At 39.9% G+C, this 17,466-nt stretch overlaps 2 protein-coding genes and 1 long non-coding RNA gene across 6 annotated transcripts; 1 reads left to right on the forward strand and 2 right to left on the reverse strand.

Annotated features, from left to right (window-relative positions):
• Positions 1-2,243: 2,243 nt before the first annotated feature.
• Positions 2,244-5,804, reverse strand: LOC124299949 (uncharacterized). Of its 2 annotated transcripts, XM_046753433.1 has the most exons (4): positions 4,759-5,804; positions 4,386-4,682; positions 2,614-2,823; positions 2,244-2,519 (listed from the first exon to the last, which is right to left on the reverse strand). In XM_046753433.1, exons 1-3 carry the CDS (start codon positions 5,623-5,625, stop codon positions 2,773-2,775), a joined length of 1,215 nt encoding a protein of 404 aa, XP_046609389.1. In that variant the 5' UTR covers positions 5,626-5,804; the 3' UTR covers positions 2,244-2,519; positions 2,614-2,772. The 2 variants fall into 2 exon arrangements, with proteins under 2 accessions (XP_046609389.1, XP_046609388.1); XM_046753432.1 differs by lacking the exons at positions 2,244-2,519; positions 2,614-2,823 and adding an exon at positions 3,546-3,744.
• A 1,022-nt stretch (positions 5,805-6,826) lies between these two features.
• Positions 6,827-7,397, reverse strand: LOC124299950 (uncharacterized). Its single transcript, XR_006907120.1, has 2 exons — positions 7,264-7,397; positions 6,827-7,185 (listed from the first exon to the last, which is right to left on the reverse strand). It is a non-coding gene; the product is annotated as an uncharacterized LOC124299950 (long non-coding RNA).
• Positions 7,398-7,433: 36 nt separating this feature from the next.
• LOC124299946 (cytosolic 10-formyltetrahydrofolate dehydrogenase) lies at positions 7,434-16,077 on the forward strand. Of its 3 annotated transcripts, none has more exons than XM_046753425.1 (7): positions 7,434-7,548; positions 8,677-8,738; positions 10,464-10,605; positions 11,065-11,299; positions 13,160-13,430; positions 13,525-14,345; positions 14,510-16,077. In XM_046753425.1, exons 2-7 carry the CDS (start codon positions 8,682-8,684, stop codon positions 15,744-15,746), a joined length of 2,763 nt encoding a protein of 920 aa, XP_046609381.1. In that variant the 5' UTR covers positions 7,434-7,548; positions 8,677-8,681; the 3' UTR covers positions 15,747-16,077. The 3 variants fall into 3 exon arrangements, with proteins under 3 accessions (XP_046609381.1, XP_046609380.1, XP_046609382.1); XM_046753426.1 differs by lacking the exon at positions 7,434-7,548 and adding an exon at positions 9,537-9,589 and having other exon boundaries at positions 8,486-8,738; XM_046753424.1 differs by lacking the exon at positions 7,434-7,548 and having other exon boundaries at positions 8,481-8,738.
• Positions 16,078-17,466: the final 1,389 nt, after the last annotated feature.

The following is a 17,466-nucleotide window of genomic DNA, read 5'->3' on the forward strand; positions in this document are numbered from 1 at the left end:
GTAACACCGCATTCGTGACGATACGAAGCTTGCGTCTTGCCAATACAGTCACCCGCACAATTGCTCCCGACAATGCTCGAGAATGCATGTCACGTACAGTCGGGATAAAAAATTTTTCGAACAAATACTCGATAAAATATGGATTTCAAAAGTGAAACGAAGAAGATGTTGAAATACCGATTCTTGCTGTAAAACGCGTGCGGATCGCTCCAATTGGGCCGGAAATGTTGATCGAAGATGCGAAAAAAACACGAGTTTATAATAATTTAATGATGCATACGAACTATTTGTAACTTTTCACCATGATGCTTGAGAATGGGTTCATTTTTTGGAATAGTTATTATATTTAAATCCCCATGAATTGTACAGAATAATGTAAATTCAAACATTCAACCATCTGGTCAATCCTAAACCTATAATCATCAGTTTTGGTAACTCTGATACATAATTTTCAGACTTTGATTACCACATATCCTGGTATTTATTTTCAAATTCAGGAACTTGGTCAATTTTAAGCTAATTCTCTAATTGCATTCTCTCAGCAACTTAAGTGATCCGAATTCCTTCTAAATATTGGGTACGTGTGGTAGTGATACTGATAAAATATCGTGTATTATCAAACAATGACGGTTATTTTCCTCTGTGCAATTCCTGGAATAATTTTTTCCTTATAATTAATTTTCTGTTTCTCCTGTTTAGCCTTATACGGTAAACATTCTATAATACTCGATGTCCCGTTAAGTTGTTCCTCATATTTTTATTGACAAATGTATTTATTTCATATATGTAATGTTTGTTCGGGTCGAATGTTACGTACTTACTGAAATATAGAATGATTATTACGTGCCAAGTTACGCACATCCATAACAGTATGTAAAGTATACCTACAGTAAATTAGATACTACTGGATATTTTTTTTTTTTTAATTATATCCGCTGAAACGAAACATGTTGTGATTCTTTTATACTAATCCGATAAGGTAGTTTCGCTATCGAGTTTGGAAGCAAACATTTCCTGTGATGACCATTAAATTAGGTGACCAATATTCAAAGCTATGCCTATTCCTAGATATCCTTTTACAATCTTATTTGGCAGAACAATTCTGGGAAGATTAGGTCCCAGAAATACTACATTACAATCATCCATTCAAAATAATCTTCAATAAAGCTTTACTTTTAAACACTAGATTTTTCGATGCCGACATGTACAGTAATTTTTTACCTTGTTCTGCTAGCGCAAGCACTCTCAGATACTGATTGATCAAGGCGATAATTTGAGAAATAAATAAACGCTAAAATTAGGTGCTTTTTAGCTAGTGTAAATGAGGAGTTATTAACAAGTTTTAATTGCCTGCACTTGTTTGCACTTGTTTACACTTTAAAAGGAATTTCAATTATGTTATTTAATCGTGATTTCAAACCTTTCAGATTACGTTACACGCATGCAGTTTTACCTTCGTTCTAAATTACTCCTAAATCGCCGTCATGAAAATATTTTTATCACTGCAATTATCAGGCTCACATATTTAGCGGTTTTCGGGATAACAATGCGTTTAACGATTATATGATTATTTCTCAACGCCAATTCTTCGATATTCTTTATTTTTGGCGTTTTCCATGAATTGATGTGTGAGCCGCAAGTGAATATGAAGATTCTTTGTGTTTTTGTCTGTATCTTTTAATCGTAAGTGTGCCGTCTTGTCGAATCGAGACTAGCTGACATCGTAAAACTCAAAGGGGAGAGGCGGAGAGCAATCTAGTGCATGATAATTGTCAATACGGGCATGCGATAACCGGTTAGCATATAAAAACCGCTCAATTTCTGTCTTGATTTACTCTTGAAATCCTCGTTGTTTCGGTACTTCTTGTCAGTGCTCTGATACCGAATGACGCCTCGTTGACACTCAATTAGCATCGAAAGAGCCTACAATTACGCTTTCAATCATGTTTGCGTTTTTTTCACATGGCGCTAATGAGATTCTCATTGATCGAAGTTGTCTGGCTAGAAGTGGTTTCAAACGGACAGTCATTTTGCTCAAAACGTTTAAAAATACCAAGTTTTGTATGATAGGTACGTAACTAGTCCGAGGTTGTGTTGGAAATGCACAGCTGTTATAGGCGTAGAAGTTTTACGTGATTAATAATTTATAACTCTTTTTTTTCTACGTAATAGATTAAATCAATTCAATGTCAATCATATTACACTTTACTCAGTAATATTTTCTATCTCCAAAAACTTATATGTTACAACTTACTATTGAGTAAAATTTAATAAAAGATGTAATACTTGGTGAATTCAGTTTACGATCGACATGTATAGTCGAAACTTGATTTCCTTGAACGCCTAAACGTATAGTTCTTGTATCACTTGAACGTAACGTAAGTTGCATGAAGCAGGCGTCGGAGAAACTACTGAATTGGATCTTGCACTTGAACGGTAAATTAGTCGATAGGGGTAAATGAGCCAACTTTCGCCTATTAACAGCAGCTCTGCATCTTCATTTGGAACATCGTCAGCATCTGTTAGGAGTAAAACCAAAGCATAGATAATTCATTGGTTCGACCTTTGTCCTTCATGTTTAAGACTAATGACATCTTGGCCTAATTCAATTACTTTATATTCCCTGTGAGTTGAGAATCGCCTCTGTGTAGATATTCATAACGACGATTGATGAACTCCTGATTGATTGATTGATGTTTTTGCCAACATTTTGTGGTTTCCATTCTGAGCTGATTGATGTTAGATAAGCTGATGTTAGGCGACGTTATAAGATTACTGGAACTGTACCATGATTACAAGATAAGTAGATGTTGTAGCTATAACCTAAAATGTGGAAAAGATATTAGAAACTTTCACAATAACGTTCTTAATTGCGTTCGAAATTGAAACCCGTCATAAGGATGGGAAAATTGAATGCGCACTAGAGTTGGTTCGCCTGTGTGTGGACAACTTGTGTTACACTGCGCTGGTTGAAAATCATCATCAGTCGATAATAATGTCCTCAAGTGACTTGTCCGGGATGTAGTTTTTTAAAACTGCCAATGAGTGAAGTTTTTAACCAATGCCGGTATTAAATCAAATTTACCGTCGTTCGATTTCGCGCTTCGTCAGTTCATCAGAATTTACTTGTTGCTTTCAAGTAAATAAATATAGTTCGTGCTACAAAAGGTGCTTACATTACGTTTTACAGAAATTTGTATGGATTTATAAGGAAAAAGCCAGCCTCCGTCATTCAACATATACCGTAAAATACAGTAATGAAAATTTATCTGTCATGAATGCAAAATTGAGAATTCACGACAAGCTGTAATTCTTCGTATATCGTTGATAAAAATTATTTCTTTTTTCTCGAAAATGAACTGAACCTACAACGACTATTTACGCCTTATATCACAAATTGTACGATGCATGAACGAAAATTAGTTTTCAATTTTGGTTGCCAATTTAGTTGAACAACCGTAGTTTAGTTTAACAAGCGTAGTTTAGTTTTAGGCTGTTTCTGCTGCGATTAAACCACCGAGTAAAAGCATGCTCCGTGAATGAAACTCCATCACAAGAAGTAACCTTAGTTGCCTACACTCGGGCCCTGTGATATTGCTTTTTAACAGAAAGACCTAACGTAACTTATCATCGTTGGATAAAATGATCACTTGCCGAAGATATTAGTTTAATATCCAAATTGAAGAAACCTGCTGCAGAAAATTCAACTTTTCTTCCTACGACGTGATCGTAGAAGAAGCTTAGCTAAAAAATGAAGCGGTATTCATCATTTGTACTAGTATCGGAATTCTCACACATACATTTAGGGGAACGTGTGCATCAATAACTGAAAATTTGAAACTAATTTTCACAAAGGTGACATTTAAAGTCATCATATGTTAATGTTCTTGGGTTTCAATTTACCCTCGTGCCCAGTCTACGGATTATTGTTAATGTTCAACACAAGTATTAGTCAATTTTAAGCACAATCTCAGAGATAATAATTTTATTTACCGACAAACAGTCACATGATGTAAATCATTGTCAGATTACAGTCAAGCCATAGATCTATGCAATGTGGCTGATAAATGATGCAAGATCTTCACGTTCTCTCATTATATTATACGTCCCTGCATGTGCGTGGAACTATATTTACCCTCACGCGTAAAAAGTTTATCTCAAATGCAGTTAAAACCGTATGCTCATCGTGTGACGGTTTGCTATACAAACTTGATATAATAATTGTGCCTATGAGTTCTGTAAATTAACTCAAAAATCAATGCTTCAGTAACGAACCCATAATTTTTTGTCAAAAAATATCTTCTTGAACACTTCTCTTGAATTCTCAATTTATGATGCCCTTCACCAATATACCGTATAATTAGTAATATTCTCTCATAACCCACCTCCTCTTTCGTAGCAAAATCTATTCCGCATCTCCTGACGTTCAAGATGTGAACAAGCGTGCGTTTGGCGGCTTTGGTAGTCTTCGATGCCATGGCAGTCATAGACGTGAATCTAATCAAGTAATAAAGCCCCCACGACAAGTTAATAAGCGGATTATTCAACGCTTCATTTGCGGCAGCGTTCGAGCCGGTGGGAGTCAAGTTATCCCGTCGAAGCCAGGCGCCACCAGAGAAGAACGAGTACATGTTAAACAGCAGATTGAGAAAGCAACCACTGAGTGAGAAGAAGAGCTGCATCTGAAGAAAGGTTTCATAAAGTGAGTTAACGCATTTGCGTGGATGGAAATTAGGAGAGGCCGACACACACGCTTACCTGAAACATGTGATTAGCTTGGTCGAGAACGTCGCACAGGCGTTGATGCCCTAATCGCAAGGTTTCAATGGTGTTATAAGTCGGTACGTCAAGCGGCAAGTTCTCTTCGGGTTTGAAACGAGGTTCCTTGTTCGCAATAAATTCCCTTTCTAAATCGGTCACGCATTTTATCTTCGAGGGAACCTTTGCCCGCGTCAAGATAATCCTCCCGGCCATATTTCCGTGGGAATTATCGTTTGGTGGAAGATTCAAGTGCGTAGAAAGTTCGAAAAATCTGCGATTTATACTCTCGAATCTTGATTTAAGCAGGTGGCACAATGCCAAAAATTGAGCTTCCGCCAGAACAGCAGTGAAGTTGTTCAGATTGTTCATAAATACGTAGATTCCAATGACACAAGAATCTCCCACGTAAACAAATATCGCCGAGTAAATCTGGCTCGGTATTCCAACGAGAATACTAGCTGCGAAAATTGCCCAAATTGTGCGAACGTTCCTTCGACGCTGCTTCAGCTCCGGATCCAGAAAACCGTCGATCGCATTCAACGCAGCAAACGCCGTCGGCAAGTGACGTCTTAAGTAAAAGAGAGCATTTATCCGGCTCGATATTCCCATCAGATTCATCACCATGGTATTCATTAACCTGATAAATAGAGGCGGATCCACCAATCGCAGTTCTTTGTTCAGGAACGTGTTGCTCTGAGTGCTGTTCTTACCGTGGTTCATAAACTGACCCACAGTCAATGTCATCTGAGGTACGTATATCATGTTAACGAAAGTTAATCCGAGTAAAACGATCGAGTAGATCATCGAACAACCCGACGGTACGAACACCTGTAAGTTGAAGCCTCGTAGTGATCTGGGACGCATGTTGTATCAATCGGAATGCTACCTCAACGATATGTGATTCAAATTGCAAATGTATGTTAGTTTGGAGGAGGAGTACCTGAACACCCGAAACGTTTTTGATTTGAAGCGGAAAACTACCGATCGCTCGGCTGATTAAAGTTATCGGCGCAAATTCTTGAGAAACTGTGAGTTGACTTCGTCTAGGTACGTTGTACGCACGATTCATTTTTTATTTATTTTTTTTCAAAAGAATTTTCACCGGCTGTAATCAATTGACCTGCTGACTGGCTTCCTCACTGGTCGTGGAGTAACTAAAAATCTTGTCGAATTTTAACACCCCGTTGCTGTTGCTTTGGTTCGAGTCTATTTTAACTAAAGGCGTCCTAAGAAAATTCATTAAATTTGACAAGTTGAACGACCAATCATATCGTAAAACCTTAACGATATTATGTTAACTTTGAAAGTAACTATGAAAGTATATACAAGAGTTTCATAGTCATCTAGAAATTCAATCAATATGTTTGCAGACACTTTAAAGAATTTACAAAAGCTTGAACGTAGTTTACCTAAGGTCCACACACTTTCCATCGGTCAATATCCTTTTGGAAATTTGCATTGCGACGTTCGCAAGCCCGTCGCTACTGAATTTGCGTCGTTCCGCAGATCTAGTTCACTTAGGGATTATTCCAAGGTTCTTTTTTTCGCTCTCATTAACGACTATCGGACTATCTTTAATTTAACTCGTGTTCATAACTGCCCCCCCCCCCCCCCCCGCCCTCCGCCTCTCCACCTTCACCGTTATTGCACAAGATTTCACCCAGTTCTAGTGATCGGTTGGGGTCCCAGCGATTGCATTTTGTTGGAAATATTGAAACTGGTTTAACCGGAATACGTTGAATGATAAACACCTTATCAATGCTCTCTGAGCTCTGATACCGATAACCATTCAACACGAACTGGATCTCACCAGCTTCATCTTGTGTCAATAACTAGATGTTCTACATGTTTTCTCGACTCGCAATAGTTAGACGACCTCATAATAAACTCAAATTGCTTGTTAACTAATCAATAAATTATAAATTGGCGACGAAACTAAATGCCGTAGTTCTATTTTTGCTATCGTAAGTTTGACTTAATTAAATTTGAATATATACATATTAATAAACCGTTTGGTAGACAAGCCGAAAAATTGTTTTTCTTTTGTAATGAAAATAGCAATTCGTACTTCATTTAATTTTGTTTATTTTGTTCACAATTTAATATCAGATAGTTATATTACTGAGCACGGTTTCATCATCGTGTGAAAATCAAATCAAATGCCACGAATTAATATATCCAGCATTCAGAGAGAAAGAGACAAGGAAGGTCAGATAACTCGAAAAATGCGAACATTTTTTGCACGTATTTCTCGTCACTGCGATTTGACATTTAAAATCGAGAATACTGAATGGAATATTACAATATAATTATATAATTTTTGCGATAAGCTGTCTACGAGTAGATTACCCAAATGATTAAAAATTTAAAGGGACCTACTCAATGACGCAAACATAGTCGTTTTCGCACTGTCATGTTCCAATTCTGTAATCACAAGTTATAAACAGTTAACGATGGAGTGGTTGAAGTATATTCTTAACTTTTTTATTTGCCATAGATTACCGGAAGTTCTTGAATTTTCGTCACGGTGGTAATCGTGAACCCCTTCAGGATTGAATCCTTAGGGTACCTTCGCACCCTGCAGATTCTGCTCCTTGAGTCCGTATCGATCCATGAAATGCGCGGAAAAGGCTGCGCGTGGTTTTCACCGTGCATGTCCGTAAAACGGCGTCCTTTTTCGTTACAACCAAGACTCCCATCAGTGCCTTAAGTAGCGTGTAGTGATTAAGAGGCATTCGTTTCTGCTGGGAGGTTTTATTTTACAGGATATATACAGGATAAACAGGGGTAAGCCTGAATGTGTGTTGTCGATACTTATCATTATCGTCGAGAGTTAATATTGGCAGAGACCGCTGATTTGAGTAGTTGCGGACTAGCGGCACATTTTCTGACGAATCGCGAGTGACGTTCTCGTTGTCAAATTGAAATGTGGCACGTGGAGCTGGGCACTCAAACACTCGAGATATCGTTGAACCACTTCCATTAATTGAGAAGATGATTACACGGTGCAGAGTTAACGCGAAAAAGGAATCCTGATAAGCGTTTAGAGATTTTATGAAGTAGAATTTTATAAATAAATAGAGGAGTTGATACGCTCAAAACTGTTGACGGCGTTCATTTTAAAATGAAACTGTTGCCTCAAAATGCATTTATTTGAGAAAAAAAACAACTTTTTGAATAATTTTTAGATGTTTTGGACATGTTTCAAAATCAGAATTATTACTCAAAATTTGTGATTTTCTTGCAATGTGAGAATAATTGTACAAAATAAATAGCGGCAATTGATTTGTCCTAAAATTTTACCCCTACTTCATATGCTTAACAATATTTAATTTGCAGTATATCTCGAAAACATCGCAAAAAACGAAAATCAAGATCGTACACTGTAGTGTACAAAAAAGCGACTGGGTTAAAACAAAATCAATTCATGTATTTATTTTTATAACGGTTCTAGTGCTCTTGCAGAATTATCGAATCATCTGATCATTCTGTATCTGAAAGGGTGTCAATTTTCGCAAATACTTTCGGTTATTTTCGACAATCACTGCATCCGCGGTTCACGATCATTACACTTGACAGTCACCTGAACACAACTTTGGCGATTAGCTCTCCACTACAGCAGACACAATGGGGAGAAAATTAGCGAATTCGAACTACGATCGCGAATAAATTGGCATCACCTACTCGTGAGAAAGTAGCGGGGATATGGGGGACCAAGGTCTTGGCCTCTAGATAGTAGATGGTTATATAAGCCGCGGTCGTTGCACAGTTGTAGTTCAGTCAACCTTACGCGTAGCTAAAGTTCGACAGAGGGAACGCCGGCCACACTCGCAATCGGTCGCGTCAATTTGTACGGCAAATTAAAATTGTTTCGAGGGAACGACGTCGAGGGGATTTAAACTGTTTGTGTTATAGACCTGATGCTGGGCACAAGAATATTTTACTCAACGAGGCGTACGTTCGCTACTGCTGCTGCTGTAAGTGATTACACGAATTCGTACCAGACTCTGGACTATGTAAATTCTAATACGGATAATTTTATAAACGGTGTAACAATTGATCGGAAATTGTTTTTCTCTTGCGTAGATTTGCAATGGAGTTTTTAAATTAGCGGTAATTAACGAAATTCGTAATTAGATACTCAATATTTCGGTTCCGGCATCTGATGCATATATATTGCGTACTGCAATACTCTTCACAGGTCAAAATGGTTCTCTTATTGCTTCGAAACAGGCAATTTGATTAATTTGCTTTGCGGTATCAGGTTTACTTTGGTATACGACCGGATAATAATCTGTATTTACACTGGTAACCTAATTCTCTAGCAAAACGCTTATTTGGTTTTGGCAGTTAAGTGAACACGGTGTAAACACTTTTTGTCGTCTGGGTACAATATGTAATGGTACAAGTTTTCCAATATTTACGAAACGATAAGTCGAAATAGTCTAGTTTAAGTTCGACGTATGTATATATACATACAGAGTCAGTGAAGATAAATTAAGTGAACTTATTTACCTAACGTTCGATTGGGAGTTGGGAGTAACAATTATAATTACTGTACACTATGATTTGCTTAGCAGCACTTTCGTGATGTTCTTTTTTATTTTTTTTTTATTTCTTCTGCACTGCAGTGATAAATTATGCACCTCTTTATATTTCGTTGTTGTTTTATCGTCCGTACTTGAAGTGATAAATTAGATTACAAAATTTGCATTAACGGTATTTTCTTCTATAATTTGACGTAATTACTAATAGTTTTGTCTATTTCTTTACAGTCTTTCTAGGGTCCTAGTGTTGTTTTTGGTTGCTTCTTCTTTATTTTAATTGGGTATGTATTGACATATTGACCGATTACCAGTGCTTTCTATTAGACTATATCGGTCGTGCGCAACGGTTATGTGATGAGTTAAGAAAACTGCATATAATTAACATAGTTTAGTTAAAATAAATAGAACTTGAAAAAATCAATCAGCGAAAAACGCTCCTGTTAATCGAATGTAACTGTGGCTGTCTCAAACACATAATACTTGCGTAAATAGCTGCCGACTAATAGCAAGCACTGTGAATACGTTGACGTTTATCCAGCGCTAACCGGTATTTTCATGCCATTGCTTCATATTTTTAACTTTGCGGTATTTACACGCCTTTGGTTGTACGATTGACTTTCCTCATCTTTTTCTTATTTTTACTTTCTCATCACGCCAGACGGTTTTCTAAGCACACACAGACGGTATTGATTCAATTCTTTTCCAGTATACACAAATGTGCAGCTTTGGCGATTGCAGTATCTTCATATTTATGGAATTTCACTTTTACATATTATTTATCAATTCTACGTGGATGCATTTTATGAAGGATTAGAGTATCAGCTATTTTTTAATTCTAATTAAAAATTTTCAATATTTTCACTTGTTCATACACCATGACGTCGTTTATTTCCGACTCAATATTGCTACTTTACCTTCATTCAGGTCTCCTTCTTCTGAACGATTCCTCTATACTGCACAATTCCTGGATATCATGTGACAACGAACCCATCGTTTTCTGTTTTTTTGAATGAAATTTTCATCCTTCTTGAAAACGTATTTTCGTATTAGTTATTGTCACTATTTTATAGTCTCATTGGCATTCATTTACCGGCAAGTTGGTAGGTAGAACTTGTTTTCTTTTCAAAAAATAACTGTAATAATAAATTGATATAGGCGGTAATGGCGCAGTTGAAAATAGCGATCATTGGCCAGAGTAATTTTGCTGCCGACGTCTACAAACTCCTCCGACAAGATGGGCATCACATCAGCGGCGTGTTTACGATACCTGACAAGGGAAATCGCGAGGATCCGTTAGGTGAGTGAACTCGCGCCTGTTCGAACTGTATCTATGATTACTGCAATAGTGTTCGGGATCATCGAGCTGGAGAAAAACAAAGCATATTTCATTGAGTCGCCATTTGAATCGTAAAAGTCTATGTACGTTTTACGTAATTAGAATGCAGTCGTGAAACGTGGTTGACCCTACTTCGTAATCGTGGTTCGTTTATTCGACTCAAGTGAATCAGCGTTTAATTCATCACTCTCACGAACGCTTGAATATTCAAATGGCTCCATGATATTAAACTGCCATTTAACTGCACGAAAAACAGCGATAACGCCACCGCCTGACGATTACCGTGCATAAATTTCGAGTGCATTTTAAGACACGACGAAGAAACGAGCTTCCATCGTCTCTGTTGAATCAGCTGCAAATGTTCACCGCTCCGTCATGACATTGACGAAAGTCGGTCATCGTTCGATTCCCTTTTTTCAGCCGCAATTGCAAAGGCTGACAACACTCCCGTCTTCAAGATCAAAGCATGGCGAAGCAAGGGCGTCACCCTTCCCGAGGTGCTGGACATCTACAAAGGGCTCGACATCGACCTTAACGTTCTGCCATTCTGCAGTCAATTCATACCCATGGAAGTTATAAACCATCCACGCTACCAGAGTATCTGCTACCACCCATCTATATTACCTCGTCATCGCGGAGCGAGCGCTATCAGCTGGTAGGTATTTTTTTTTTTACCCAAATCGTCGGCCGAGTATTTCACCCACCATGCGGTGTCTTTATTCGCAACCTTTGTATCCAATTTTTGACTTTTATGGTCCATTTATCTAACAAACATCCCAATGGAGTGACCATTTTTGCGTCTGGCGAAAGCTCGGTTCGTATCAGATAGTCAGATATCGGTAGTCTGGTCGTGGTCACTGCAGAAGTGAAAGGTATGCAGTCGGTTAGAATCCCGGGAACCAGCATTTGTAAAAGGTAAACCGTGAATATAATCGCGGTAGAAAATTACGGGTGCATTCGCATTTCCTCGTTCATTGCTCGATCCCGACCCGTAGCACGAGTGCGGCGACGTCGAAGTGGTTCTAACCGGTTTTACGTGGAATTATGCCAACATGTAGGCTAAGAGAAACAGACTCTCAGGATTGTATGTTGTTAAACTTCGTGCATAGGAAACGGTTAAAAAAATGTCGCATCTTGAAAGAGGTATCGAAATCGCCCACGCAGACACGTCACCACAATTTAAACAGCTGTTGCACTACATCTTTCCTTTTTCAGTAAGATCACAGTAGCCGGTTTTCGCTTGGATCATGTGCTGATCCAGTGATCGCCGTTTATCTTCAATGGCATGCTTCTCGTATCGTGTATACAATATTTGCAGTACATTCTTCACAAAGTTGGCCCAGAGCTTTCATGAGCATTGTGGTACTGCTCTAGCTAATTTTGACACAATGCTCCGACATAAAAAATGCAAGCGACCACGTACAATGATCGTAGATATTGTGTAAGGAGAATTCACAGCTTTTTATAAGTCATACTAAATGGAAAATTTTCCGAATGCTTCCGCACTCATTCGTCATTCACATTAATCATTACGTAACAATATATAAAAATGTTTTCCCGAACCTGCGATACAATATTATCGGTCAACTTCAAGGTTACCTAATTCTTTACGTTTTTTCTAAAATTTAAACACACGAGGCTAGTTATCGTTATTTGTTCTTGAAAATCATATCAAGAGTTCAAAAATCGTAACAAGTCGCGTTGTGTCACTTCACAACACAGCTTTGTGACTCGGTTGACTTTTTTACTTACCGTCATCATATACTTTATCTACTTCTTATCTTGTTGTTATTAAATTTGATTATTATGTAAGTAGCTATTCAAGCGCGATGGTATGCCATAATTCCGTTTACTTTTCATTCGTTTTGCTGTATCTGCTAATCTCTTGAAAGCCAGACGATTTTGTAACATTTGATAGCGGGGCGGTCAATTCCGAACGAATGTTGTACAATTTTTTTATTCTTAATTTTTGACAATTGAGTTAACTTTACACAATAAAGATATGAAAATATGTCAGGAGCGTAAACAAGTACTCACATAGGTATTTGTCCGATATAAAATCCGTTGGGCTAGAAAGCGTAAGACGGAAGGCATAAGACCTTGTTCATTTTTACGCATGCAATCTTTACAGGCGTTGTGCAATCGATTAAAAAGCTTTGACGTTAACCTCGCAGTCGATATCGTTGAATGTTTACGAATTGTTTAATTATTATTTAGTTGTGTATCGCGTCATTTATGGTACATGAACTCGCAGAAACGTTTCGTAGTAATAATTTTTTTATCCTATTATTCTAAATTGCTCCTACATCTGCGATTACAATCGTCATCGCATTGGGATTTTGTTTAGTAAAAAATAAGCTTGTATGCAGGATTTTTCTTACCACGCATTTTGTAGTGTCCGTTTGAATGGTTTATATGAATAGAAAAATGATTGCGATCAGAAATTCTACAGTTATACGGAATGTATGAGGTAAGGGATGAACTGGTGAAGATGTGAGCTTTTCCGGTATTCCAGGACACTCATCGAAGGTGACAAAGAAGCTGGATTCTCGATCTTCTGGGCTGACGATGGCCTAGACACGGGGCCAATTTTACTTCAGCGTTCTTGCCGATTAGAGCCAGATGACACCCTCGACACTATATACAACAGATTCCTCTACCCGGAAGGTGTCACCGCGATGGGCGAGGCGGTGAATCTCGTTGCCAAAGGAATCGCGCCGAAAATCAAGCAAACTGAAAAAGGTGCCACGTACGACCCGATGCTTAACAAGAAGGAATTGCAACAGGTGAGGTTCCGATTCCGTGTCGCAGTTGTACCATATAGCCTCGTTACGACTCTAAGCCCAACTTACATCCTACAATATCATGTCGTGTCGATAGGTGGACTGGAAAAAGTCGGCCGAGGGTGTGCACAACTTTATCAGAGCCTTGGACAGTACTCCAGGTGCCTGGACATTGATCAACGGCGAAGAAGTTCGTTTGTTCGGCTCCTCCATATGGACAGCATCCAAGCCCGAAGGTGACGTGGTGGATGTTGGCGGGCAAGAAGGTATCGTCCACGGGGCTGGTCTCCTGGTGAAGGCGGCGGACGGAAAGCTCGTGAATATCGAACGGTTGAAGATCGGGACAAAAATGTTGCCTGCGAGTAAGTTTGGAAAGGCAGCGGACGAGGTTCAGTCGATCGAATTCACGGAGGAGGAGATGAAGAACACGGAGGCGATACGGGCCATGTGGCGAAGCATACTGAACATCGACGTCGAAGACAGTACCGACTTCTTTGCGTCCGGTGCCGGGAGCATGGACGTCGTCAGGCTCGTCGAAGAGATCAAAGACAACTTTGGCGTTACTCTGCAAAACACGGACGTGTTCATGGCGCCTACTTTTCAAGATTTCGCCGTCGTTGTCGCCTTGGCTGGCCGAGGTGCCTCCGCTTCGAAGGAAATCAAGTACGACGCTGTCACCTTACACGTTAACAACATGGACGTCAAGTTCCCGAGACAACTCTTTATAAACGGGGAATTCGTCAACGGTGAAGGCAAACCTCTGAACACCGTAAACCCGCACGACGAGACCGTTATCTGCACCGTAGAGAGTTCGTCCGCCAACGACGTGGACAGAGCCGTTAAGGCCGCTAAAGCTGCCTTCGACGATGGTGAATGGGGCAAGATCAGCGCCAGGGAACGAGCTACGCTACTCTTCAAGTAAATCAGCGATGTTTACATTGTTCTATGCTTGATTCGGTGTTTTTTTCAACATTATCCTCTTGGAGAATTTCGAGCGATTTAGTTTTCTGCTTCAATGGGTGTAACGCAAACGAAGTCAAGTCATGTTCGGGTTGAGTAAAAAGTGCTGTATTTAATTTCAGATTGGCGGACTTGATGGAGCAGCACAAAGAGGAATTGGCGACGATCGAGAGCATAGATTCAGGCGCGGTTTACACTCTGGCGCTCAAAACGCACGTCGGAATGTCCATAGACACTTGGCGATACTTCGCCGGTTGGTGCGACAAGATTCATGGATCGACGATACCGATTTCGCACGCGCGGCCTAACCGTAATCTGACGATAACGAGAAAAGAGCCGATCGGTGTTTGCGGTCTTGTGACACCATGGAACTATCCCCTGATGATGCTGTCTTGGAAGATGGCGGCCTGTCTGGCCGCCGGTAACACGGTGGTGATGAAACCGGCCCAAGTGTCTCCTCTCACCGCTCTGAAGTTCGCCGAGTTGTCAGCTTTGGCCGGTATTCCGCCCGGAGTGATCAACATCGTTCCGGGATCAGGTTCCATCACCGGAACCGCGATCGCCACTCACCCACTCGTCAGGAAGCTGGGATTCACCGGATCAACCGAGATCGGACAGGTGATCATGAGGTCCTGCGCCGAGAGCAACCTGAAGAAGGTGTCCCTCGAGTTGGGCGGCAAGAGTCCCTTGGTCATATTCGATGACGCGGACATTCAGCACGCGGTAAGAACCGGAATGAACAGCGTGTTCTTTAACAAAGGAGAGAACTGCATAGCGGCTGGAAGGATTTTCGTCGAAGCGACGATCCACGACGAGTTCGTTCGTCGGGTCGTCGAGGAGGCGAAGAAAATCGTGATCGGAGATCCGCTGAACAGGCGGACCTCTCACGGGCCCCAAAATCACAAGGCGCACATGGACAAACTTATCGAATTCGTCCAAAAGGGTGTCGAAGATGGTGCCAAGCTCGAGTACGGTGGAAAACGTCTCGACACTCCTGGCTGGTATTTCCAGCCAACGATATTCAGCAACGTCGAGGACCACATGTTCATCGCCAAGGAGGAGTCCTTCGGACCCATCATGGTCATTTCCAAATTCCACGCGAAAGACATGGACGACATGATCAAGAGAGCGAACAGCACCGAGTACGGTCTCGCTTCCGGGGTTTTGACCAAGGACATCAGCAGGGCGCTCAGGTTCGCCGAAAAGATCGACGCCGGCACAGTCTTCGTTAATACCTACAACAAGACTGACGTCGCTGCGCCCTTCGGCGGCTTCAAACAGTCCGGGTTTGGCAAGGACCTCGGACAGGAAGCTCTCAATGAATATCTCAAGACTAAGACCATCACCATTGAATACTAGATCTATCATTATCGCGGAGGGACTGGTCTCGTTGCTGCAGTTTCAACTCGATGACAATTGAATAGAAGAACTGAAGAAAAGACGTAACTTTTCCGTACCTATTCGAAAATTATACCTATTCTCTGGGATTTAGTATCATGCGTGATGCGGGCAACATAAATGATCCCTGCGTCTATCCGACATCATTTCACTTGCTGACAGCTGTTTAAAATTATTTGTTATACAATTAGTTTTTACATCTTTCATATACTATCAAACTACGGTTAAATTTTATTACGAATGTGTAAGTGTATGGATGCTTTATTTATATAAAAATACTTTTATAAAATAATGTCTGAACTGTTATACATACCTCGATTCTTGAACATTAGCTAATGGCAATGTATATGCGGTATAATTTTAATGTATTATTATTACGAGATTGAGAGAGTAGAACGATAGCGATGTCATGCCTCTCAAAATTGTAATACACACACGAAGAGAATAACAGAGCAGATTTTACTTAAAACTGTAGGAAAAGAGGGACGAATTAAGTTTTGGTCCTCACATATTCCTTGGTAAAATGCAAAATTCACTTTAAAACCAGTGACAACTAATGTGTGCCGTCTAAAATCTGCTACATTTGTAGTCAAAATTGCAGTTATCATGGCTTTTAATTACCAAAAACCTTGATGTGGCACTTTCTTCCTGCAGTTTTGAGTAAAGTCTACTCTTTTCATTCTTTCCGTGAACCGAGCATGTTTGCATCGATGGTATATTACGTACCAACGACGTGAAGCAAATGTTACGAGATCTGCCCTTTGCAGAGTGTTTCGAACGTGAATAATTCATCTTATGCTGAACACTGCGACGGCTGTGCGGGACATACAACTAATGTAAAAATGGCACATAAAAATGCAGGGAAATTTGAGTGTCAGTACACAGACGTACCTATTATACCCTTTGCGGTAGACACATGCACATATTTTCAGAAGCCATTACAATGAATACTTCATATCACCCATAGTGTGTCGGATGGAAAGTGAAAACCAGACATCTACCGTGAGTGTGACAGATATCACGGCCAAAGAAACGGTGAGTAAACACCATCATTTTTCGATGTTGCGCGGATTGCTACAGCATCATGATTAATGGGCTACAGTTGTTTTTGTTTTATACCGACTCGGAACTCGTACATGCTTCACACGCGATGTCTGAAGTTCAAATTTGACCAACCTATGCGATAAGAAATCATCAGTGTTATTCAAGGCATACGCTGCACAGTTGATGATCCAACAAACCACCAGTGACGAGTCAATTTCAATTCCAGAGACGTGAACAGGACTGCCAATAACACTTCCGTCACCTGCTATTAGTTGCAGAAAAATACGTACCAGAATATCGTTTTCCACAAACAAACAAGTTTACTGTTGTTTTGATCGTTATACCTGATGTCCCTGATGTTTTCATGTAAAATCGGTAATTTATCGTATCTTTTGTTTTGTGGTCAGTAAATAACCGTGGAAGTGTAGTCGAACGTTTCAATTAGAGCGTGAATTTCATTTAACGATCGTCCAAGTACAGCAGTTACAGTGTTTTCATCTGATTACATTCGATCAAACTTCTTTAAAACGTAAAATATCTGCAATGGTGGCTGCATTTCAATGAACCGATTTCGCCTGACAGCCCCGTTTATTAGCGCCGTGCCACTCGACGAACAAATGATCGATTTCTAGAAAGG

This window comes from Neodiprion virginianus, chromosome 3 (genome assembly GCF_021901495.1).
Source record: "Neodiprion virginianus isolate iyNeoVirg1 chromosome 3, iyNeoVirg1.1, whole genome shotgun sequence".
NCBI lineage: Eukaryota > Metazoa > Arthropoda > Insecta > Hymenoptera > Diprionidae > Neodiprion > Neodiprion virginianus.

What these genes read in the sequence shown, in the direction of transcription:
- LOC124299949 (XM_046753432.1), bottom strand. Translation starts at nt 5,625, where the DNA reads ATGCGTCCCAGATCACTACGAGGCTTCAACTTACAGGTGTTCGTACCG. An exon ending in AAGCTAATCACATGTTTCAG is followed by an intron (nt 4,683 to 4,758) that starts GTAAGCGTGTGT and finishes ACCTTTCTTCAG; the next exon opens with ATGCAGCTCTTCTTCTCACT. An exon ending in ATTTTGCTACGAAAGAGGAG is followed by an intron (nt 3,745 to 4,385) that starts GTGGGTTATGAG and finishes TTCATTTTTTAG; the next exon opens with CTAAGCTTCTTCTACGATCA.
- LOC124299946 (XM_046753425.1), top strand. Translation starts at nt 8,682, where the DNA reads ATGCTGGGCACAAGAATATTTTACTCAACGAGGCGTACGTTCGCTACT. An exon ending in GGAGCGAGCGCTATCAGCTG is followed by an intron (nt 11,300 to 13,159) that starts GTAGGTATTTTT and finishes CCGGTATTCCAG; the next exon opens with GACACTCATCGAAGGTGACA. An exon ending in ACAAGAAGGAATTGCAACAG is followed by an intron (nt 13,431 to 13,524) that starts GTGAGGTTCCGA and finishes TCGTGTCGATAG; the next exon opens with GTGGACTGGAAAAAGTCGGC.